The sequence below is a fragment of the Poecilia mexicana genome, unplaced genomic scaffold (assembly GCF_051168715.1).
Source record: "Poecilia mexicana isolate PSO_F unplaced genomic scaffold, ASM5116871v1 scaffold_22, whole genome shotgun sequence".
Taxonomy (NCBI): domain Eukaryota; kingdom Metazoa; phylum Chordata; class Actinopteri; order Cyprinodontiformes; family Poeciliidae; genus Poecilia; species Poecilia mexicana.
Genome location: NW_028263391.1, coordinates 13,318,529 through 13,343,366, shown reverse-complemented (window position 1 = coordinate 13,343,366; position 24,838 = coordinate 13,318,529). Strand labels below are relative to the sequence as shown.

Here is a 24,838-nt window from a genome sequence, read left to right as displayed (position 1 = left end):
ATCAATTCATACAAGTTATTACCTTGGATTGCTGCTTTTTTAATACCAAGATCCCATAATGATGAAGTTGACCACAAAACTCAAGTGACTGTTGAAAACTTCTGTGGGGTTTCACGTAAGATCTGTGGACCGCTTTGCATGTCATTTACTCAACATTTTGTGGTCAAACTCAGTCACAAAGCACTCTCCTCATCTGTCTCAACTCTCCTCATTAAACTGTCCAATGACATCACAGAAAATAAAAGTACTTTGAAAGTAACTGCTGACAAATTTACCACAAACTGCTACAATTTCAGTGTACGGCATAAGTATTTTATTACTGATGAAAACTTAAATTAATAGCTTGCATTCATATTCATTTGATTATAAGTGCAATTAAGAAATGACTACCTTACTACTGTTTCAAACTAGCTTCTGGTGAAGCTTTTTAAAAATCCTGGTCAAGATCATTCTCTAAATTGCAATTATAACATCCCTTCCGTTTCTCGCACTGAAAGTCTAAAAAACTATCCAGTTGTGCTCTCAGTGTCTAAATCTCAATTTGATCATCTTGGTTCTCTATAAGTGACTTTTAATAAACCAAAATGTTTTGTGTTTTCAAAGAAAGAAAAGCTAATGCAGAATGTCCGACAAAATTTGAAAAGCAGAAAATCCTAATAAAATAAATCGATGCTTGTGGCTGTGAGGTGTGAATACTTTCACAAGGCACTGCACCTCTGTACCTTTAGGTTCTACAATGTTACCAATATTAAATATCCACATGTCTTTTGGATACAAAGTGTATCAGAAAATACATGTTTGTATCCAAAGTATCAGAAAATAGATTTGAAGCAGAGGATAGGACAGATCTACAAAAGCTAGAATAAGGCCAGCAGACACGGCTGACAAGCCAATGCCAGTTCTTCTGTTAACACAACACGCTCTGCAAGCAATTAAATGTTTACACATAATCAGTATAATTAACAGTTCCAGTGTGCAAAAGCTACAATTTAGATAATCTTATGCAATGAGCACTTTTGTCTAAAAAAAAAAAAAAAAAAAAAAACATGTGGCCATCTATAAAAACTCCTGCCTGCATTCAGTATTCAAACCAAACCTTGACCCATTTGGTAACAATATTAATAAAATTAAAGCTAAGCAGCAAACAATATGGACCTTCTAAGGTCTGATTTGAATGTTAGCATATTCATAAACTCAATAAAAGGTCTAGTCATAACTATATAGACTATAAAGACTGTTGGGATACTGCTGCATGAGGCCCATCTGAAATTAGATAATATATTTCTAACAAGTTAACCCATGTGTCTAGAAATGGGGTCCAACTGACCCCACACACATAAAACTTGTATCATTTGCCTCAGTCCTCTACATTTGCCTCAGTCCTCGCACGCACAAGGGTTAATAAACACAGAAGATTTTCTTCAGAGCAGTTAAATCCAATGTTCAATAATGATGGGTTCACAGTTATGCTGATTTAAATTATTAGACTGTCTTCTGCTCAAATCCCTGCAGAATAATTAATTCTTTAGACAAAATGGAGCAAACAAAATTCAGGAACGATATGTTCCTGAATTTATGTAACCTTTTGACCTGCTAAAAGGTTTGGAGATATCCAAAAGACGGAATAAGACATTATAAGTCACCCCCATTGCATAAACCAAATATTTTTGGGATACAGTCAACAGAAGTGCACCATAAAAAAATTTAATTGAGCCATCTGTCCGTTGTGAATACTACATCTCTTCTTTTCTGCAAGAAAACTGAGTTGTTCCACTTTATAGCCCAGAGAGAGAGCTCTTGTTCAATCTTTTATCCCCAGTTTCCACCACAGCTGCAAAATATGGCTGATGAATAGTTTGGCTCTTCTGCTGAAAACTCTAAAAAGTCCATAAGTAGAATATAAATCCTGTGTTATACTGCACAAATCATAGGAATCCGGCTAAGAGTGAATACAAGTAAACCTCCCAGGCTTTGTGTGATCTCTAGAACTACACTAAATTCTGTCAACGGATAAAAGGGTAGAATGTGTCAAATGTACAGTTTGGTTTGTTGCATTGAGATGAAACAAGAGGAAACATATAAAGGGGTTAATTGTTGCTCTAAGTTATCAGGTAATACTAGTAATGCCAGTAGTTATCACTACTACTTTATGTTTATGTTTTCATAAGACTCTGTTTCGATCCGTTCAAGTTTACTAATCTGCATAATGTCATAGTGTTGGTATGCTCTCAGAGACTGGCATTGGAGGCCCATGTGTTATATCGTGTAAAGTAGATCTAACTGCGCTAGAATGCTGTAAGCATTAGCCCCATTTGGTTTGACCCATAAGTCATAACACTGCCAAGACGAGATTGTTTATAGCATCACAAATAAATCAGACCCTAAGCAGTTTGTTGTGCGTTTGTTGACTTTTCATGCCAGATACCACAACAACTAAGGTTAGTCACGAGAATGCAATGTCACCCCAATGTTTATTGGTTGCCTTTGTTGTTCCATCATCATGTATTAGAATATGCCTCATCCCACCAGCAGAGCCAGCTAAGCATTACCAGGTGCTCCGACTCCCTTACAGTGGGTAGTGGATAGTTATACACTTTTACAGGCAACATTCCTGCAATTAACCCTATAAAGACCATTTGTCAGTGTGGGAAGTGTGAGCCCGCAGCACAAGCACTGGTGGCTGCTGCAAACACCTTTGGCACAATAAAGTTAAAGGTGTGAAACACTTAGAGGCATGGACACCAGGGGGATTAGCTGGTAAATACAAGCGGCTGGAAGCGATGACACGCCTATAAGCATGGTCAGCCTATACTGTTACGTACTGCAGACAGACCACCATGACTGACAGACTCACAGTTTAGGCTGCTGCATTTAAATATACAAACTCCCCAATGAAAGAAAATAAAGACAACATACTTTGTCAGTAGCGTGGGAGCATTACCACCTGAAGTATATGCTTTCTGACACGCATAGGGGCACTGAAGTGGTCCACATTTGCATCCCATGAAAACCAGGGAGTGACAGTTTGAGAGGGGAAAATATACAAAGTGAGGAAATCACATTACACACATGTGGTCCAAGAAACACTATGCTAAAATATCTGCATGATAATATTTAGTTTATTTTAGTGAGCTGAGGTTTGGCGGGTTAAATAATCAAGCAGATATCTCAAGTTTTCCTACATATGTGCTGGGATTTATTGAGAAACCACAACGAGAGGGGTAGAGTGGAGAATAAACCCTTAAAGTCTTCAGAAATCTTATATTCAAGCCTAAGAACTATAATTATGATCAATAGTGTTTATCATTAACAGAAGCCATGACATGAAAACATATCTGAGCAAATACTTCAAGATATTTTTGGATTTGTGGAGCACTTGGCAAGAATGTAGTAATATTAAAAGTACATTATGTGTGTGCAAATAAGTTATTTAAACAAATATTTTTTTGCAATAATAAACCAAAGTTCTGCAAGGAAGACTTTCCTGATAAAAGTGAGGAAAACAGCAAATTACCCTATTACTGGAATTAGTCTGTAATTCCTATACTTCGTAAATTGTCTATAATTTTCCTAAATTCTTGTGTCAGTAGTGAAAGAAGGAAGAAATGGAATGAATTAGATATTTCCAGTTTGGTAGAGAGTGCTGCCACAGTTCAAAAAGTGACACAGTTAAAAATATTTCAATCCCTTGTTCTTGTGGAACAATTGAGCTTGATGAGTGTATGAGTTATTGTACGTAACAGAACTGAAGCTTAGAAGTGTAACGGGACATTCAACTTGACATGTCCATCTCCATGAGAATAAAAGCAGACAAGGGTTTAGTTATTTTTTGTGGAAAACTAAGACTCATTTTCTGTTTGTTGTCCAAATAGAGTAAAGCTTTCATGTGTTGCAAACTTTGTTGGATTGTTCGACACTCTTTTAAGTGTCGAACAATCCAATCCATGTTTGACTTGTCTATATACAGTTTTTTCCTTTATTTTGCTTTATTAATCCTAAAGTTTTTCTAAAGCCAAAACAAATAAATTAATCAAATTTAATCAAATAAATTTGATTACTTGAACATAGATTGAACCAAACACCTTTAAATCTACTCTCAGTTGTACAGATCAGAGCTTAACAATCCAGAAAGCCAATTTTACTCTTGGACCAGCTAAAAAAATTGTCAATAGCTGTTAACTTTATATGGCTCTGAAAAATGATAGCTTATCGATCAACTCTGTGTTTCATCATAAAACCATTGTCAGAAAAAGAGTCAGAAACTGAAGATTATTGCAGCTGGGTCACAATGCCAAAGGATACTGATCTCATTGTCACGTTGTTTAAGCATTTCATTCAGTTTGGTCAGTTCTGCTGTTGAACTGGAATTGCTGATTTGGGAGTTCTCTCGACTTCCTGTTGGTAGCGGTTGTTGATCACTGCGTCCAGTTTTGGCACCTTTTTTGTCCAAAATCACTGACTGTAAAAAAAAAAGAAAACAGAAAGAGAGATATTGTTAGTAATGTGGCAGTGGGTTCTCAAAATTTTTCAAACACTTAAATATACTGTCTTTTGAAATGATAGTGTATTGAAAAAGTATTGCTATATTTTTAAATCTGTAACATTTGGATGTAGAAATACCCCAAACTCCAGAAGGAGACTATAGTGAAGTATACATTTCATGTATGTCATATGCAGAAGCGGGTTGCTTTCATGTCACAGGGCAGCTTTGCTCAACAAAGAAGAGCCTAACTGTATTACTGACTTTATTAAATCATAGCTGCATCTGGAAACAAAAAAGACAGGTCACAAATATAAGAACATGTGTTTGTTAGATCTTAAGCCTTTTTGGTTATTTATCATGGTGTCTGAGTGTGAATGTGTGCTGGTATAAAATAGGTACGTGTGCTAATTTGTTACCGAAAAGTGTGAGGTTAAAATGCCGAGAAGGGTAGAAAGCGTTAGCGCTCAGCAAGCGTTAGCAAATGAATTTCAAACATACGCATATGCTTTGACATAAATAATTTCATTGTAGCTCTGGTAGGATGTTTAGGGATTTTTCCCCACTATGGCCCACTGTAAAGTGAACTTCCACCAAACTCTGAAGTTTTGTAGCCACAAACAGATTTTCTTCCAGAATTTATGAAATTTTCTTTTGAGCCCTCGCTGTACTTGCTGACTTTGTCGAGTATCCTCAAAAGGATGATGCTGCCACCACCATGTGCTAGTTTCCTTTCCTATTTGCCTCATATGAGTTGGTAGAGTACTTTCTTCCAGATGTTTGCTGGGAGCACTCCATGCATGATGGAACTGACTAGGTTTTTCAACCATTTCAACAAGATTTGTGGAGTGCAAGAGGAAGTTCAGAATTTTAATAGGAAAAAGAAGCCTTTTCTCTTCCACTTTATGTTGTACTGTATGTTCAGTTATATGAAATCCCAATAAACTATATTAAAGCTCACGGCTTTAAAGTGACAAAATGTGAAATATTTCTTGGGGAGTGAATACTTTTACAAGGCTCGTTAAACCTCATGAAGCTCAGCTGGATTAGCAAATTTATGAAACTCTAGTAGCTCACTGTGATTGTCAACACAAACAATCATGAAAAAGAAAAAAAAGAAAAAAAAAACTGCACATCAGCGTTCACCCTGAAACAAGGACAAGCAGATAATTGGAATCCTACGTCAGGACCAAAGAAGAAGGAAATGGGATTTAAACCAGACACATTTCAACAGGATTGCTGGAACCGAAGTGAGGCGTTACTTGCAGGAATGTAAACTGAACAGGAGATAGAGTTTGTGCATCATAACAAGCTGTAGGGAATATAAACAGACATCTATGTGGGATCTGGCACTGCATCTGGTGGATGCTTCAGTTCCAACCAAACCAGAGTGAGCATTGCAGAGGTTTTTTTGTTTTTTTTCTTCTCTTGGCCACCGGGAGCAGCAGTAGAAGCAGCAGCAGCCAGAACACATTTTCTGTTTGTAAAACAGTGTCCAAATAAAAAAAATAAAAAAAACAAACAAAAAAAAAAAACTGACATTTGCACTCAATCATTTTGTCCAGACACCATAACAAAGAAAATAGCTTCACGAAACATAGATTTTACTGTTTGGTGTAAAAACCATCATGGATAATGTATATCGCTTTGCACACCAGAATTCATGACATGTACGTTCTTCTAAATAACCGATTTACTTGTTTTTGAACTTGAATTTGAGTTCTGATTTATTTCTTAGATGACTTCAAATAACAATTCACCTACAAAACTATGCAAAACACTGTAATGTAAAAGAAAATGAAACTTTAGTTATTTTTAACATTGTTGCATAGATTCATATTTGGATAATAAGACAAAGTGATCAGATCCATTCTGGGGTTTTTTAAGAGTTCTGCTAAGAGCAATAACTTTCTAATAGAAATGTGAAAAGTTAAACAAATGAACTTGTTGAAATTGTCATAGGATGCGAATCATGTGTGACAGTGACAAGACAGAAAAGTAAAAAAAAAAAAAAGTAGGATATATTTCACAAACAAAATATATCCTACCAGAAGCAAAAGTAAGCTATACAAAACACATTTCTGCAGTCACTTCACAAACAGAGGCAGCGCTGACTATTTTACCTTCATCAGAAAGAAACAGTGCTGTATCTTTCTCATGTCAGGTCCCAGGGAGAGAGTCACATCTGGATCTGGATCATTCAGAAAGGCTTTGACTAACTCGCCCAACCTAAAAAGCCAAGACACAAAAACAAACACAGACTTACTTTTAGCAATGCCAAAATCCATGTTATAATTTTCCATCACATTCCCTTAACAGGCACTCAAATGGTTAACGGCTTCATCCAAGCAGTTTAAAATGTGGGTCTCGTGAAAGAAAACTATTTACATCAACGTGAGTTTCAGCTCCACTGGAGCAACCTGTTGATAAACTACCGCTAAATGATAGTCCAAACACTGCATCCCAACATGCGGATGCAGCCACTGGAAAAGACCAGAAGACATCCATCCAGACGGATCAAATGCAGGCATGACAATGTGCGGTTCTTGATTTTCTGTTTCTGTTTCCAGGTTTATATGATGGAGGGCTTAACACAAACATGCTGGTCCCTTCAAGAGTTTATGATTTTGGTTTTCTGAAAATCCCTTGATGCCATGCACAATTATTTTAAAGAACAACAAATAATAATAATACAAAAATACTCCTAATCATAATTAATATAATGTAAAATATAAAGTTTTACATTACAAACAATTTAAATGTTTAAATTATTTAAGTGATTAACAATGTGGGCATTTGGTTGCACTGGGTTTTTACTTATGGGCTGCTTACAAATGCAAGCCCATAAGATTTATTTGCAAAACTTTCAAGAATCATGTATCCTTTTCCTTTCACTTCACAGATATGCACTAGGTCTATCAAAAATGTAAATTAACTTCAATCTAATCTCCTCTATTTTTGTAGAAGAGGCTGGCCACAATGACAAAAACGACAGTCATAAAGCAATTTTTTATTCATTTATAGCAATATTTTTATTCGTTTTTTTATTATTTTCTTTTTTTTATTCCTAACATTGTGGCACTTTTGGCTCTCATCATTCATCATTGATGCTAAATGTGGCAACAAGAGTCATTACAGGTTGCCACTGTGAAGTGAACCCCTATTGGGTATAAATAGGAGATACGTCACCCAATTAAAGATGAAATCAAATAAAGCTACAGGAAACGCATCCATATTGAAGGGGGAATTTTCCATGTCTTTAATGAAACCTGTGGTCTAGCCCAAGACGGTTGATGAAATCTAAATTAAGTCCTGGTGAATATCCATCAGTAAAAGCAACAGCCACCTATTAGGAACATCATAAATTCTTATAAATCATATGTTTGATTGTTCAGTTATTTGCAATTCCCAAATTTTGAAATAGAAAATTCCAGACATTTAGGACTAAGATGTCCTGATTGTTTAGGGGAACACCTGAGGCATGTTGCTATCTAAATAAAAGTAAACTAAAAATGCAGAGTTAATGTTGGGACATTCAGTTTTTATGATATTAAACAGAACAGGTAATTTCATGTTTTTTTGTTTCACAGACAAGATATATCTGTTTTTTGTTTGCTTTATTTTGATGCTTGTTTTGTTCTACTTTTGGTGCTTTTTGGAAAAGAAAAACAACAATGACATTTTTGAAAAATCAGAGAAGGCATACTTTTGTATCTCCTCTGCAGTTAGCTGCTCCTGTCTCTGCTCTCCTGTCACAATTGCCAACTCTTCATTCAGGAACTGGATCTCTCTTCTCAAACGTGCAATGAGCTGAAAGATGCAAAAGGAAACAAATGAAGAGTTTCTGTCCTGTTTATTTGGCCTTTTATTATAATCCGAAGAATACAATGTAGAGATCATGGTCCTTTATGAAGTGTCAACAGAAGTCACAGCATTATAGTGGGAGGCTTCACGTCAGATGTCCTTGGGGCAAAAAGCAATGCAACACAGCCAGAGATATGCTAGACTTTTGTAGCTCTGTTTGAATATTTTGGTCACATTGCAAATACAATTCTAACTCCATTTTTAGTATTATGTTAATTTGACAGAAAAAGTAATGCATAAATAAAAAGTGGAAGGAAAAGTGTTGTTTCTCATGAAAAAAATGTACGCAGTCGGTACACAGTTGGTATCTTTATCAGAAGATGCCAACTGTGTACCAGTAACTCAGCAGTGTTCCTCACACAAAGGTCCTAATTAGGCTAGTTTCAGTAATAGCTAATACAAGGTCAAAGGTCAGACTAAGCAATTTAACAGAAACTAAACAGTGGTAATTTTAACTGATCTAAAACTAGCAAAATCCCCAGATGCTGTTGAGTCAAGATGCTACAGAATGAAAACACAGCTATGGTGCGGTTTTTGAGTGGGTGCCACTCCGCTCAACGATGATTACGCCCCTAATCCACCCCATATCGTATGTTTCAACACTGAATATCATGGCTTGACCGTTCCTTCACCAGAGCCGCTCCCTGGTCTCTTTTTGTTAGAACCACTGCTCTGATGGTAATTCTCCCAGCTGCATCCTTAAAACTCTGACCACCGGCTGTTGGTCAGCGGGATGGTGCAGTCTATTTCAGAGCAAAAAAATCCCACACGGGCACCACAGTACCATGGCAGACTTACATATTCTAAGGCTAAAAAATGACCTAGGCCATAAAATGATGAGGTAGTTTTGGGTTTTCTTGTACAAACTCATGTTAGGGCACCTATGCAGCACACTGTAATGATGATATCAGAAGATGTACAGAGCCTTGCAAAAGTAGGCTCTAGAACTTCTTCACATTTTGTCTTGTCAAAGAAAACTGTCACTGTGTGGCAAGCATTGTCTTCAAATCTCTTTAGTCTAGGTCTGGAACATGTAAAATAATAATAAAAAAAATACAGTTCAAGGTGTGCAAGAAATCTTGGGTTCAAGATGGACTAAACCTTTTTAGACCAGTGCAAGCAATTACTTTCATGTGTCACCTAATTAGTAAATAAAGTCGCCTTAGCCCAGGCATTGACCAGCTCTCGTTCAGTTACTGGTATGCAAATTGAAGTAGTATGGCACAATTCACCAAGACAAAATTAATCCAACCAAACTGTCAAAAAAAGTCAAATACATGCCACACGTTTTGAGTTTAAAAAGAGTGTATGCTTCTTTATATATATATATATATATATATATATATATATATATATATATATATATATATATATATATATATATATATATATATATATATATATATATATATATATATATATATATATATTTAAATTTATGCTGCACCTTGTGTTGATCATTTCCATAATATCTAAAAAATAAAAACATTTGTTTCATAAAATCTAAAAAAGTTGTGGAAAAGTGCAAAGAGTGTTATTACAGTTTCTAGGTACAGTAAATGTGGAGTTTCGGAACAGCTCTGCCATCACCTAAATTCTAACTATCTGGTTACCCAATTAAATGTAAAACATTAACACAGCGCTTACTTTAGATTATACCTCCTCCTCTTGTACACGCAAACCACCCACAGTAAACTGTAAGCATTGCAGTATAACCACAGGTTTCACTTTAAATGCATGTATACAGCATCCCACTTCCAAACATGTTGCTATTACAGGGGCCTCTTTTTATGAGGGGAAAGGAGGCACAATTTCCCACTACCTTCTACACGTGGGCAAGTTTTATGCTCCCCAAAAATAAGTAAACAAGGGCTGCACTCATTGCATCTAACAGCAGAAACACTTGACTGAACTTTCTCCAAAACACATGAGAAGATGTTGCACCCACTTGCTCAAACTCTCGTGTTGGTCAGTGAGAGGAAGTTTCACAGATATCTACTAATTGGAGTCGTCTTTGTCTAAGGTACACAAAAGAAATGCAACAGCAAGTTGTGGAGGCATCTTAGAAGAGCTAATGACTGCAGAAAATCTCTACTGGCAAACATAAACCAGCATTTGGTCTACAACTGACCTTTGTGCCCTTAGAGAAAATAACACCCTAATATGGTCAGGTCACTGCAGCAGACTCCATTATGAGCACAGGTCACTTTCAACACCTCATTCTTTCCCATTTCCATGAAAGACTCGCTAAATATTTTGTCTGGTCTGGTTGGTTTCCTGCTGTTCAGAAATCCATTTAGTATCCTGGCTGCACCACAGGACTACTTAGGCAATGTGGCAAATATAATAGTGATGTGAAAACTGCAGCTTTCAAATCAGTTACCACAATGAGCAAGTCCAACAGGGAGCTGTCAATCTAACGGGGTAAAGTGACATCCCGAACCTCAATAAATGACATTTTTATAATTTATAAATTACACTCCAGGCTTTGCTTTATTCCAACTCATGCTTATTCGTGTAGAGATGGTAAGCAGGCAGCAGCAGCAGCAGCAGGGGAGAAAATGCAAAAGACAAGATAAAACTTATAAACAGAGGAAGGAGGTTGAGTTTGCTTGAAGCTGTAACTCTGTCAGACCCAAATGGGAGCAGCCAGACGCTGTCACAATTACTGGGGCCAGCCGCAGACTCTTATAAAAATACCTCTCATGGGTTTGCAAGTGGACAGCCAAATGTTAGCAGCAGGATTACAGTAGCAGTCGGTTCTGAGGAAGATCTGGGTGGAAGCAGAGGACGTGGACACAGCTGTGAAGACTCACAACTCATCCCCTCAGCGGGACATTTCAACACCATGTTGATTTTCAGCTAAAATCAATATGGTGACGTTTATGATACATGTTCACAAGGTAAAGACTGTAAATTGTACTCAGCGTGTCAAAAACGGTGTTGTATAAAACAGGATCGTTTTTTCACATTTGCATTTCTGTATTAAAGGTCTACAACTTCTCAGTCAGAGTCGTCATTTTTGTCAACAGTCCAGCTACAGTTACTCAATTACAGCTGCAAATGTTGTATATTTTTGATACAACATAGGAAATTTGTTGCTATTTAAAAATGAAATAAATAAATAAATCTAATTTTAGATGAAGAAAGTTAAGAAAAACCATCAAACCTTTACAACCCTTTAAAACCCAACTGTTTTTATCATCTCAAGAAATATTACTGGGACTATTAGTATTATTCTATTGTTGGAACTTAATGAAAAATATTTAAAAATTATTGCAGCTATTAAAAAAGTTAGTATTCCTATGTCTCACTACATTGCCTGGCTCTTTATTATTACTAGCCAAAGTTACTAAGACCTATTGTGAAAGCTTGAAAAAACAACTTGTGCCTCCATAGTTGGAGATGTTCTTTACATCTCCAAACTCAAAGTTCCTAATTTTGTAAGGCATTGCTTAAGTACAAATACAAAATCTGAGTATGAATTTTAGATCATCCCACAATGCGTAGGTGTTACATATGAGATGTTTTACAGGGAGGGACGGCAGGTGAATCAATAGATCATTTATATATATATATATATATATATATATATATATATATATATATATATATATATATATATATATATACATACTGTGTTGCTTATCATGTTGACAGTGGGACAGGAAGAGTTTTCATGCTCTACTTTGTTTTTCTCATATTTATTCAGAACTAGAAAAGACCAAAATCAAATTAATTATTTTTCAAGCCTTTTAAGAGGGAGTAAAGAAGCCTGGTAAAGTTAAATACAACGTGCTTAAGGATGCAAAGTTATAGGCATATAAAATTAAATAAATCAACAATTGCAAAGAAAAGCTAAAACTGTGACATTGTCATTGAACTTTAAAGGGGCTGGTTAAAAGTCCTTTAAATTCAGTCGATGCTCTTTTCCATGAAACTTGGCAGATAAATATATGCACATTTTCCTACTGAAATGTTTCCTCTAAAAAATGTGATGTATTTGTATAAAATATGCTGAACAACTATTTATTAAAAGTAAACAGGACAGAAAGAAAATGCAAACAGGACATGTGAGCTGTCTAAATAACATAAGATAGATAGATATCCATGTGTCTAAGATGCAAAAATTCCTGCTGTGAGAGGAGCAGAACTAACACTGGAAATATAATTTCATTCCAAAATTAATCAACATTTAGGTTTCGTAACACTTAGAGTCAATGTCAAAGTTCTGACGACCCACTTTAGAATGGTCAGGGTTGTGTAGTTCGTGGGCCAGCTAAAGTGTTGTTTCAAACAAAGAGCAACAGGACTCTGACAGTCTCACCAGTGCAGGATCCAATTCTTCGTTCAATATGGCCTCGTTCTTGATGAGAGCCACACGCTGAGCAAAGCGGCAAGTAGAGATTGACTCCTGGTGAGAACAATTTTAACAATCAGTCGCTGTTTCTCTGGAGGACAATAAGGGACAAAATAAAGACACTCATGTAATGATTTGATAATAATCACTGTTTTCAAAATAAGCTCAGCCTTCTATGGCAAACTACCATAGAAGGCTGCTGTAGATATTATTTTGCACTCATCTCTTATGTGTAAGTTTGATTGTTTTGTTTTTTCTTTAAAAAAAGAGCTTTGTAAAGCATAGGCTATGTAAGGTGTTAAAAACAAAAAGTACTCGCAAGGTGCTGTTGATTTTTTTTTTCTACATATACCAAATGTGTCTTTAAATACCTGTGATGAACCTAAAGATTTGGTGTGACTGGAGGCACATGAAAATTCTGGCATTTCAAAATGAACTTGGACATCAGAAAATATATTGGTTTCTTATTTTCCTCCCTATTTCTTTTTACCCCTTAACATTTTTTTACATTTTCCAATGGTTTAACAGAATACGGTGTCCAAAACAGGGTTACGGATGCCGATACTTACATCTAGATTCCGTTTGTCGACCGCCATAGTGGCGATCATGGTGGTCATGCAGTTGCCCCCCAGGCTGTCCCTCAGGACTGATGTTAACATGGAGTTTCTATATGGAATATGGGAACGATTCTTCTCTGACAAGGCTATTATCACCTGAGGACAAGAACCAGGAAATGAACCCACTTTTATGATACACAGGAGTGTTTACAGTCAATCAGAAAAAGGTTAGACAATCTGAAAATAGGTACAAAAACATTCAGGAAGCAGAAATGGTTCCTACTTTCCCTTTCAAATTGCAGAAACACATCAATTCTTTCAGTTCGCAACACAATCCAACAACATAATTTGGTTAAACAATTATAGATATGTAGATGATTTCCAAAAAGAGCACCAGATGGAATAAGTCGTTGTGTGAAGAGGAATAGTGTTATCAGGGCATTTTGACATTATGATGCAATGTTTTAGGTCATATTTTGCCCCTTTTTATTCTGTAAACACAACTTAAGACCTTTTTTTCCATAATTTATTGTTGTTGTTCTTTATCACTAACAAACTATTTCCTGAAGAGATGAAAAAAATGGTTAAAAATCAGGAGGATCTTTAAATAAAGATGAGCATACCTGCTCTAGATAGTGGAGCGACAGGTTGATATACTTGGCCTCAGTGAGTAGCTGCCCATCCAGGCCCGTCTTACTGACTCGATCTGACCCGGCCAGGTCCACCAAGTGCAGTTTGGACCGGCGCAGGGTAGCTGAGCCGGGTTCACGCCTGCACAGATGTATGGTGAAAACACAGTGCGAACGAGTGGAGGCCTGGTTCATGGGGGTCTGGGAAAGACGAGAACAAAAAGATACATTAGAGGGCATTTGGGTTAGTTTTGATAGATCTTGTTTGTCCCTCTTAAAGCATCAAACATGTGGACCGACACAACGTACACAGATAATGGTGGCTTATGGATGGTCTTAGGAGAGAGACAGAATTAGGGTATGACTCACTTTCTACATGAAAACATCTTTAACCAAAAGAGGATGGGTGACTCCCGAGACCCTAACTAAGAGGGAAAACAGATGGAATCTAAACTACATTGTATTTTCTTATCCTGAGCCACTTCAGCAACTTAAATGGAATAGCACATGCCTCTAGATTTATGTTATTATGATGTTGTGATTAAGAATGACCTCGCAGAAGAAAAGCTTTTTGTTCTTTCTCTGTTAAAAAAAAAAAAAGTCAGATAAATTCACACATGACATCTCAGCTCCCTCAATTTGGAAAAAAAGGTTTCTCTTAGCCTTAAGTAGTTGACGTAAATGTGCCAACACCTGCTTGTTAGGGTCACAGCAGGTCATGACAGACATTTCTCTCTTAACCTGCAGATGTCCTCCCTTTCCTCAGACCAAATCCCCTTCACTCTGCACGTGTCCAGAGGGTATCCCTAGAAAAACGTGAGACAGCCTTTATAGTTTAGAAAAGGAACCCTTTATGTATTTAAAAGGCATGACTGTAAGGTCATGAACAGGGACAGAGGAGAAATTCTCAGGAAAGAATCTTAGTTTGTGTGCCACTAGAGCTCTGTGGATTACCATGATTGTTTCATTTGAGCCGTAAAGAAAATTCCTGTGAAAAAGCACTAAAAGGCTTATTGGTTTGGACATCGCCTATTAACTGTTGTAGCTGGTAGTGTGCTTCTGTGCATGCATTCAGTCACAGCAAAGGGAAAATAACGCAGTTAAACACGTGTAAAACGACAGCTGCACTTTAATGTAGATTAGGTTAAAGTTGTATGTCTGAATTGTTCACCATATTTTGAAAGTAACACAAACAATTAAAAAATATATATATATAATCTACATTTTATTAAACACAGAAACAAAAAAACAAGAGTCTGGTATTTTAAGAAAAGGTTAGAAGAGTGAATCGCATCTGACCTTTAATTGTTTCAATGTGTAAGCAAGCTAAATTAAGTAGATAAAATGTGATGTCTTTTTGCATTGGACAGTTAATAGTCACATCTACCAGCTGTTCCCTGCAGACAACTCAGCATTTGCTCCGATCTCTAACCATTTTGTTCTTTTCCCCAAGATAATGATGGTTAATAACAAGATGCGATCATTGGGATCGTATTGTCCATAATGGATGAGAGTGTGCAAAAAAATATAATTTTCATAACACTAGAGATGATAGGGTTCTAGTATAAGGAGGCTATGCAAGTGTAGCAGATCTTAAAACCTAAGATGATGCTGAAGGTGTCATACATCTATAATTTAACAAGCTATAAACTACAATCATAAATGCACCCTGCATTGCAGTCATGCTGCTCTGTTTGCAGCACCGGCTGTTCTGACCACACACAGTGCTGAAAGGGAACATCACAAAAGGACATTCTGGTGGCTAAAAGTGAGATGCATAAAAAGGTTACACGAGTATGCAGTCCAGATTTAGACCAGCTGCAATGCATCCATTCCTACAGGTTCAACCGAAGTTAGCGTTCACTGCAGGGAGAAAAGCAGATTTTGAACACGTTTGGACAACAAAGTGAGTCAGAAAAGACCAGATGGGAGAAACAAAAAAATCCCCAAAAACATTGACAGAAGGGTGAGGAATTTAAAATGTGTTTTTTTTAAGTCCAAAATAATTCTCAAACCGAGTGAGCTAATGGTCCTCTGAGTTTTGCTTGAATGGATGTGTCATCTTTTATCCACATGGATGGGATCATGAGAAGAAAGAAGGCATTGCTGTTAACTGTATTGAAACTCTTTATGGAGAACAAACGTCTTGGGGGATTCTGCCAGAGATAAATAAATAATGTTAAGGGCTCTTTGTTCGTTTCAAACTCTGGGGGACTTCTAGAGATGGAATTCCAGAGAGGACAAGCAAGCAAATGTCTCTGTGTGGGTGGACAATTGTGGGGTCTCCCCAAAGCAAAGCTCATTTCCGTTTCTTTTAAGCTGTTTCCAATGAAATACCCCTTCTAGTTTTACAGAATTGAACCCAGAACGGTGTCATCTGGGTGGAACAGAACAAATGGATTGCATTAAGTCCAACACATACCCCTCAGTTGACATTTCCCCTTAATAAAGAACTAAGGTTTGATCACATTTCTGAGTCGTGCTTTTGTTTCATGGAAGAATCCCAACCACATCTAAAATTGACGTCAACGTCAACCAGTCTGTGACTGAAACCTTATCATCTGGGCCACTTTTACTGTCATGTATTTACCAGCAAACCAGTGACAAGAGTAAACAAGGTGCAATCGGCTTTTTTCCTCCAAAACCTCATGAATGTCATGTTGAAAAACTAAGGCTGAGCCACCACACATCTTGTCATCAGTGAGGGGAGCTTGGGCAAGTGAAGAAAAGGCACCACATTATAAACATAAATTACAGAGAGAAAGCTGGCTTTTACTGGGCAAAGAAACTGATAAAAAGGCCCACTGTGGACTAAAATTATGTTTTAGAAGGGTACTAAGGTAGCTTTTAGTATGTATATTGCATTTTAGGAACAACAACAATAACTCCTTATGCCACTTACCCTGGAAGTGGCCAGTGGAATTTTTGCTTACGGTTTACAGTCTTGACTAGGATCACTGCATACATGTTGTGTGTGTGTGTGTGTCTGTGAGCGTGCGTGTGTGGGTGTGTGTGTTTCCCTTTTTCTTACTTCAGCAATCATACGATTGGTGTCACCCAGGAAGAGCAGATTCAGAGCCTCCTCTTCGTTACCAGACTGCTGCACAGACAAATTCTTGAGATGGATGTTCTGTTCTGTATCTTCCAAGATCATCACTTTCCTGACAAAAAAAGAGCAATATGTAATTATAGATTACATCATGCAACATTAAAATCTGAAGTCATGAATAAAATGTTGTAATGTGCAAAAGCCGGTGATGATTTCTTAGCAGAAACAGGAAAAATGGTCGAAGTTAGCGAGAAGATGGGTGGAGGTAAATGTCCTAGTCAAAGACCACACCTAAATCCAAACGACAATCAGTTTTTAAAGTTATTTTAGAAAAACAAATGGGCAAAAACTTTATTCTTTCTACTCAAAAGCTTTGCAGCTGAAACTACGAAGAACATTTTGGAAATCACATGTATATTTTATGCCATTTTAAAATTATGCTCTACTTTGTTTTTGACTGCCACATAAAATCCTAATATTACATTGAAGTTTTTAACTGTAACGTGAAAAAAATTACAGTTCAAGAATTATGGATATTTTTGAAAGGCATTGTATATGATTACAAACATCGTTATTCTTCATTTTTGGAAGAAAAGTAGGATTCATTCCTAGATTCTTGTAAACATGGCATATTAAATAAAAATGTCAGAGCTTGAAAGACTCCATACTTCAAAATTTAACACAAAACTAAAAGCACAACGTCAAATGTGCCAGTTATGTCATCCATTTACCTCCCATGGCCTTGGCGTCACTCAGCACTGAATCCAAACAGTCTGGTCTGCAGACTTGTCTCACATGTGATTTATCTATCTGGGTGTTCATAACTTGATAACAGACAGGGCCAGATCTTAAAAACAAACAGGTGATTGTTTCTCGCCCACATCAGGCGATTTGAAACACAGATGGGACTAAATTACTCCCGTGATCCTACCACATCATTTCCATCCAGCCACCGGAGATGTGAGAGTGCAACTCCTTGACTGACTTGTCAAACAGGAGGAATGATTGGAGAACACATGCAGATAATTATGTTAACATGTGTAGGTAATTCAAGTGGTCTGATAAAACAATATTAATCTTATTGTCATTCAGAGCTGCGTCCTGGCAGATTAATTTTCCGCAACGACCAAGCCAACCTTAGATATAATTTGATTATTGGGCTTTTGCGAAAAAAATGATATAAACATGGAATGAATGAGGGTAATTTGTAGACTTTTAAGAATCCAGATGATGGAAAGATGAGTGTGTAATGAAAACAGATGGAAAGTCAAATGTAAAGCAATATCAAGTAGTGCAAGAATTTCAGAAAGAAAGGAGACCATTCATTATTGGGAGTGAAGGAAAGATGGAGACAGACATAAAATGGGGCAATTGTCACTGCCACTGCCTCTTCATGATTCAGCAAGTATGGCCACAGCATGGCTCACAACGGGCACTGGCTATTTCCAGAAGACTGTGATTTGTGGGTACCTAAAACCTTGACTTCTAGTCCAGAAAGTGACTTAAAATGAAGTGGTACATAAAAAATACATACTACCACACTGAAACTCATGTATCAGCTAATGTAAAATCTAAAAGCTTGACTCATATGGCTTATTTTTTCCCTCTAAGAATGTATATTTACAAAGGCAAACAAAAAAACGTTTGAGAGAAAAACTGACGGTAGGTCCTCCAGTCGCGATGCCTCATATCGGGAATCCAGAAGGTCATATCCCACCTCGTTGTAAATTTCCAGGTAGGAGATGTGCATGGTGTACATCATACTGCCCTCCTGTGGAGCAAAATTATATCATTTGAGACAGGATAGGAGTACAAGCCATCAGATTTTATTACTATTTATTAGTGGATCGTAATCTATGTTACATTTAGCAAGAAAAAAAAAAACTATTCATACATACAACAATCAAAACTTTCATCAAACTTACATTCTGTTAGAACTCATAGGGTACTTTCCTTCCAAAAAAGTAACATGTGTTCAAAGTAATCTGGGTAACACTTTATTTGAAGAGGTGTGCATAAGACTAACATGACACTGTCATAAACATGACATAACACCTTTTCATGAACATAAAGAAGTCTTTATGAATGTTTATGACAGTTGTCATTAAGTGTCATTCGGTAAATAATGACACTTTTAATGCAAAGTTGCTCTAAAAGTCCATTAAAAATGCCAACTTTGCATTAAATTATCATAATGTATAAAATCATGCAAAGTTGGCAATTTTAATGGACTTTTAATCCAACTTTTAGAGAAACTTTGCATTAAAAGTGTCATTATTTACCGAATGACACTTTATGACAAATGTCATAAACATTCATAGAGTTCTTTATGTTCATGACAGGTGTTATGTCATGTTTATGACAGTGTCATATCACTCTCATGCACACCTCGTAAAATAAAGTGTTACCTTAACCTGTAACCTATGTGAAAGTTCCAGAAAGGTACATATCAGTTCCAGAAAATTCAATGAACATTTCAGAAAGATATCATAAAGCAATCTATGAAACAAATTACAGAAAGTAGTCTCTAAATTAATGGAAAGCAATATATGTTCTGGAAAGTAGTGTGTACATTACAAAAATCAACTTGCAAGTACCAGAGATTAATCTGTATGTTCCAAAATGAACCAAATCAGTTCAAGAAGGTACCCTGAAAATTCCAGTAAGTTTCTTGTAAGTTAACTACACCAACCTGCAAGTTTGAGAAAGTCACATGTGTACTTTTTTCTGGAAAGTACACTTCAAGTCATAAGTTTACTGTAAAATGTGCCTTCAAGGTCTGCAAAAGTAGCCAGTATATTGACAGGAATGGCACAGGTTTTATCATATCCTGCTACAAAAACAACCAACTAAGCTATATTTGGTTTAGAAGATAAAAACTTTATTATCCATAGAAATGGAAATTTGATTTAAATAATCTGTGAGCCACCTCTCAGAAAAACAACAAATATCACACAACATTATAAACATTCATCATAACAATAATCTATCCATGCATATTTCCAAATTATTTAGGGAATCTTTACAAGAAAATTAGAGGTGCCTGCTCTGACCTGGTTGAAGCGTTCGTACAGGTAGGACAGGGTGCGAGGTATAATACCACGATCTACATAGCGCTCAGCTCCTCCAGTGATGGTGAATGTTTTCCCACTTCCCGTCTGACCATAAGCAAATATGGTGCCATTGTAGCCAGCCAGTACACTGCACAGAACAGATCATGAGCAACAAGAAGGCCTCAAAGCATTTTTTTTCCCCTGCAGATTTATTACATTCACAGTTTGAAAGAGCAAATGTACAAAACTGTTGGCAAACTAATTTTTCAAATAAAAAAGTTGTGATTAAATGAGTACTTCTAAGGTTTTATGGATCACTAAATCATCTGTTCCTAAATACATTAATACATCTTGAAGTATGCAAGTTATATTTCATTAGTCTAACACACACAAAAAAACTTTAAAAGGCAAGCAAAATCCTACAAATAACCAGATTTAATTGAGCTAAACTCCAATTACTGTAGCCTGCTATAGAATCCCTCCTTTCATCTCAATAATTTTCAGAAGAGTTTGCTCACTAGCAAGTTAGTTCCTATAAGCAATCTCTGTTTTAATTTCTGAAACTGTCCTAAAGCCAATAAGAGTCTTTGTGAATAAAGCTTGACACGTAAAATCCACATTAAAGCATGCCAGTGAATTCAGAGCTGCAATGGCGGCAGACATCTGCTGGTGAGGGTGGAATGCTTTGGAGCATGACTGACAGTGGGAGCCCAAACCCTCACGACTAGGCTGGGTCTGCTGTATTTGGGTTTGGCATGGAGCTGCTCTTCTACACGTGCGCAGAATGATTGAAACCAGTTTTTCTCTGAAATGATGAAACTATTGTGAGATGTGAGATTAAAACATCAAAAGTGGTCAAAACTGCAGTTATTAAGTGTTGAGAAACCAAGAAAAGGTGGTAGGAGGACAGAGAGGCCTCAATGTTTAGACTAACAACGTACATATATTTATATATATATATATATATATATATATATATATACACACACACACCTTACATGAAGCAGCAGGAAAACAGGCAGCTATAATAGAGCATCTGTCCACTCAAATAATGATACCCCGCTAGACTGTCTTGGATGGCCATTGGGCATCAGTACAATCGAGTGTGAGTCATGGTGGTGATTGGCAGCGGGGAGAAAAGACGCAAGCTCAGTGTTTAGCTTAATGTCAGTACTAATGATGCGGGCTGAGGTTTGGGCGTTTCCCAGCTCTTGTTCCTGTTTACACCTCAGCTTTCCTGGCTACTGAACAGAAATGTCTGAACTTCAGCTGCAGGTCTCACTGCCTTGTGAAATGGGATCACACAATACAGACAGTTGGTCTGTGCTGTCAGCCCAATATCATCAAACTGGCTCCTCTTCACCAATAACTGAGGCTGTATTTTTTTTTTAAACTACTTCATGAGACATGAACAGAGTGGTTTATGTTACACCACAGCAAGACAGAAGCGAAGCGCATATTTATGGAGAGGAAAGAAAATGTATGGCTTTCCTAATTTCCTATAAATTAAAATAATTAAAACAGTATTCACTCCTCTTAATTTTTTGATACCCCAAAATAAAATCCAGTTGACTTAAGGAATCACTTAGTACAGACACAATTGAGCACAAAATCATTTCTCCTGTGAAGGACTTAGAGGTTTGTTAGGGAACATTAGAGGAAAAAAATAGCATGATGTAAACCAAGGAACAAAGCAAACAGATTAGTGATAAAGAAGTTTAAAGGGGGTTATGTAGAGCTGCGTAATATATCTAACCAAAATATCCATGTGTGCAAAATACCAACCCCAAACGATCAGATTCATATGATAGGTACTGCTTAGATGAAACCCACACATGGGATATATTACTTCAGGTGCAATACCTTGCATTTCTTCTTTTGAATTTTACATTCAACTACTGTCCATTATACTCACATCTGCTATAGACTCATATGGAAGAAGCTAATCTTTCACGTAATTTGTCAGATGACCTACATCTGACAAATTACATGAGCTACAAATACATGTGTAGCTTTCAAGCCAAGTGCAAAGTGCAGCAGAAAACTAAAACAGCACATGACCCTGAGCACCACACCCACACCAAACAAAATGGTGTTGAAAGTGTCATCCTGTGCTTTGTTTTTCAACAGGGACGATGAGCTGGTTCAAGTTGATGGGAATATGGATGGAGGTAAATACAGGGCAACCCTGGAACAATAAGTACTTTCGACGTTCAACTTTATGTTCTCTAGACAAGCAGGGTTCATGACAAGCAGATGACCTGGCACTAAAATCATCAATAACCGTGGAAACTTCACACTGGACTTCCAAGAATCATTGATTCTGTCCCTCTCTACTCTTCCTCCAGACTCTGAGATCTTAATTTCCAAATAAAATGCAAGCTTTACTTTTCTCTGTAAACAAACCTTTGGACCACTGAGCAACAGTCCAGTTCTTGTTATCCTTAGCCCAGATAAGACGCTTGTAGTCTATGTGTGGGATTCATCTCTGCATACTTGCACTAAATGCACTGATTCCAGCCTTAGTTTAACTATTATGAAAGTCCCCAAAATCCTTCATGAATTTTGCTTGATGATCTTCTCGAGGTCAGCGGTTAGCCCAATTGCTAACGGCAATTTCTACCACACTTTTTCCCTTTCTCTCAACTCTCTATAAATATTCTAGGACACAACATTCTCTGAGCAACCAGCTTCCTTGGCCATGGCATTTTCAGAGTTTGCATAAGGTGGATCTCTCTTGAGGATACAAGGAGCTAACAATGGACTGAGATATGTCTGATTAGGGAAACAGACTGGCCATGCCTCGACAGAGTGATTATACTACAGACAGAAGGCTCATTTCAAAGACTTGAACATCACAAGTTTTTAATTAATGTGGAAAGATGCTGCCTGCCGGTGACTACTGATTTTTATTCTGATGTATACCAGCTGCCACAACAAAATGAGAAGCATTAAAACTGCTAGCTTAGGATGGAAATTTAATACCTTAAAGGTCAGATGCATCAGACTAATTAGTCAACCATTGTTTATATGTCTCCAAATAGCTAAGAAAATCCAAAGTACTTGTGGGATTCCACAAATAGGTCCCAGTGTAATAATGATGTTTGGGTGGAATGTGGAGAAGATGGTAGAGGAAAATCTGAGGTGTAGGCAAGGTTTGCTGGGGTTAAAGCAAGGAAGAGCCTTGCTAAAAAAACAACAACATTTGATTTCAGGAAATTCCAAGTCTTTTCCTGTTTTTCTTGTCTTATTTCAAAAGCAAAAGTTAAAGTGTCACTGACGCAACATAACCACTTCAATGATTTAATTCTGCTTTCATTCTGTGTACACAAAAACATTGAATAATAAATAATTCTCGCAGAATACCATCAATGCAGAGTGGGGCTGTTTTCGCCTGTAGTAACTGGGTCAAACGCCAGCGTCATCTTAAGACGTATTCAGTGCAAGTCAAACTAAAAACAAGTAAGGCTGAGTACACTAAAGTGGAGGAAATTGTGAGTGATTTCAGCAAAGATTTGAGCAATTTATTTGTAGCTTGGGATTAAGAAGCTAGATGGGGTGATGAAGAAGAGGGAGCGGGTTCTACTAAACGACTGCAACCTCAGTTGTTTAGTAGTGTCAACATGTTTAGTATGAGATTACATTAATGAAAAGATAATTTTCTTGGTAGACTTTTTACACACATATCGTAACAATGTCTATGAATCTCCACGTGTCTGTGTGTTTTTAAATCAAGTTTAGGGACAGAGTTATGTACAATACAAATGGAGGTGGAAACGCACAGTAAGATAACATATAAACTAACAAAAACAATACTTTAAAGTAAGTAAAGCGGACAAACACAGACACTGACAGGACTATCATGGAGGGAGCACATCTAATGATATCAATTTGGCCCCATGAGATAGCAGACGGCAGCTTATATTGAGCCATGAATAATAAAGGCACTATGCAAAATAATAAAACATTAAATCTAGATGCTAAAACAACTGACAAATTTGAACGTCAAAGGTAAAACAAGACTGTTACAAAAGTTCGATAAGGAAACCAAAACTGGAGCCGACTGAAAATAAAGAACCAGGAAATAAAACCAGACTCGAAATAAAACAACCAACAGACCATATCAGTAGATGGCAAACAAAACTGTGTTTATCCCATCACTTCCCTTTTCTAAAATAAAAGCTATGATGGCAGATTAGAAAATAATACAGCATCAAAGAAGTATATTCATCTCACGTGTACATTTACTGTAAGCCTATGTGTTAAATATAGACTACAGCTTTGTGGCTTGAAAAGGCTTTCACTCTCATGATGGCACAGTGTGCCATCTTGCCTGCCAGCTTTGTCCACTTAGTGGTTTAAGTGCTTAAAACGTGCCAAGCATCACAGACACCCTCCATTTCCATCTTAAAGAAAACTGAGCTTTACTAACTTCCTGTCAACAAAGCTGGCTGAATCTGTGTGGCCTTACATTAGTCTGGGGTGTACAATGCACACATAAGATCTTTTCCATCACTCGTGTCATATAAAGTTTCAAAAAAGCTAAGGATTTAGGTAAACATCGAATATTTTTTTTTGTTTGTTTTACCTTTCTGCAACTGGTTTGGCGATTTCTTCAAATATCACATCTTGTTTAATGTGCTGCTCAAACACTTTTCGGAACCTGGAGAGAAGTGGGAAACAACACAGTATCGCCATGACACATTTAACGAAGCAGGCTAAGAATAGTCCAAAAAACTGTAGTTTATTTGGAATATCCACAGCTGATTGTTAAATATTTAAGGTCTTAAACAGATGAGGATAGGGTTAAGTGGTTCTGTTCTGTAAAACAAACAAAGCTGCGTCG

At 36.9% G+C, this 24,838-nt stretch overlaps 1 protein-coding gene across 1 annotated transcript in view; it reads right to left on the bottom strand.

Moving 5' to 3' along the window:
* The window catches only part of kif6 (kinesin family member 6), a 55,306-nt gene that overhangs the window by 26,290 nt on the left and 4,178 nt on the right, over positions 1 to 24,838 (bottom strand). Inside the window, exons 3-12 of the mRNA XM_088002501.1 lie at positions 24,581 to 24,655; positions 19,993 to 20,140; positions 18,601 to 18,710; positions 16,922 to 17,051; positions 13,885 to 14,091; positions 13,274 to 13,417; positions 12,672 to 12,758; positions 8,187 to 8,290; positions 6,604 to 6,709; positions 4,303 to 4,459 (exon numbers count right to left, since the gene is read on the bottom strand). Of these exons, the coding sequence (XP_087858627.1) occupies positions 4,303 to 4,459; positions 6,604 to 6,709; positions 8,187 to 8,290; positions 12,672 to 12,758; positions 13,274 to 13,417; positions 13,885 to 14,091; positions 16,922 to 17,051; positions 18,601 to 18,710; positions 19,993 to 20,140; positions 24,581 to 24,655 (1,268 nt within the window). The remainder of the gene's footprint in view (positions 1 to 4,302; positions 4,460 to 6,603; positions 6,710 to 8,186; positions 8,291 to 12,671; positions 12,759 to 13,273; positions 13,418 to 13,884; positions 14,092 to 16,921; positions 17,052 to 18,600; positions 18,711 to 19,992; positions 20,141 to 24,580; positions 24,656 to 24,838) is intronic.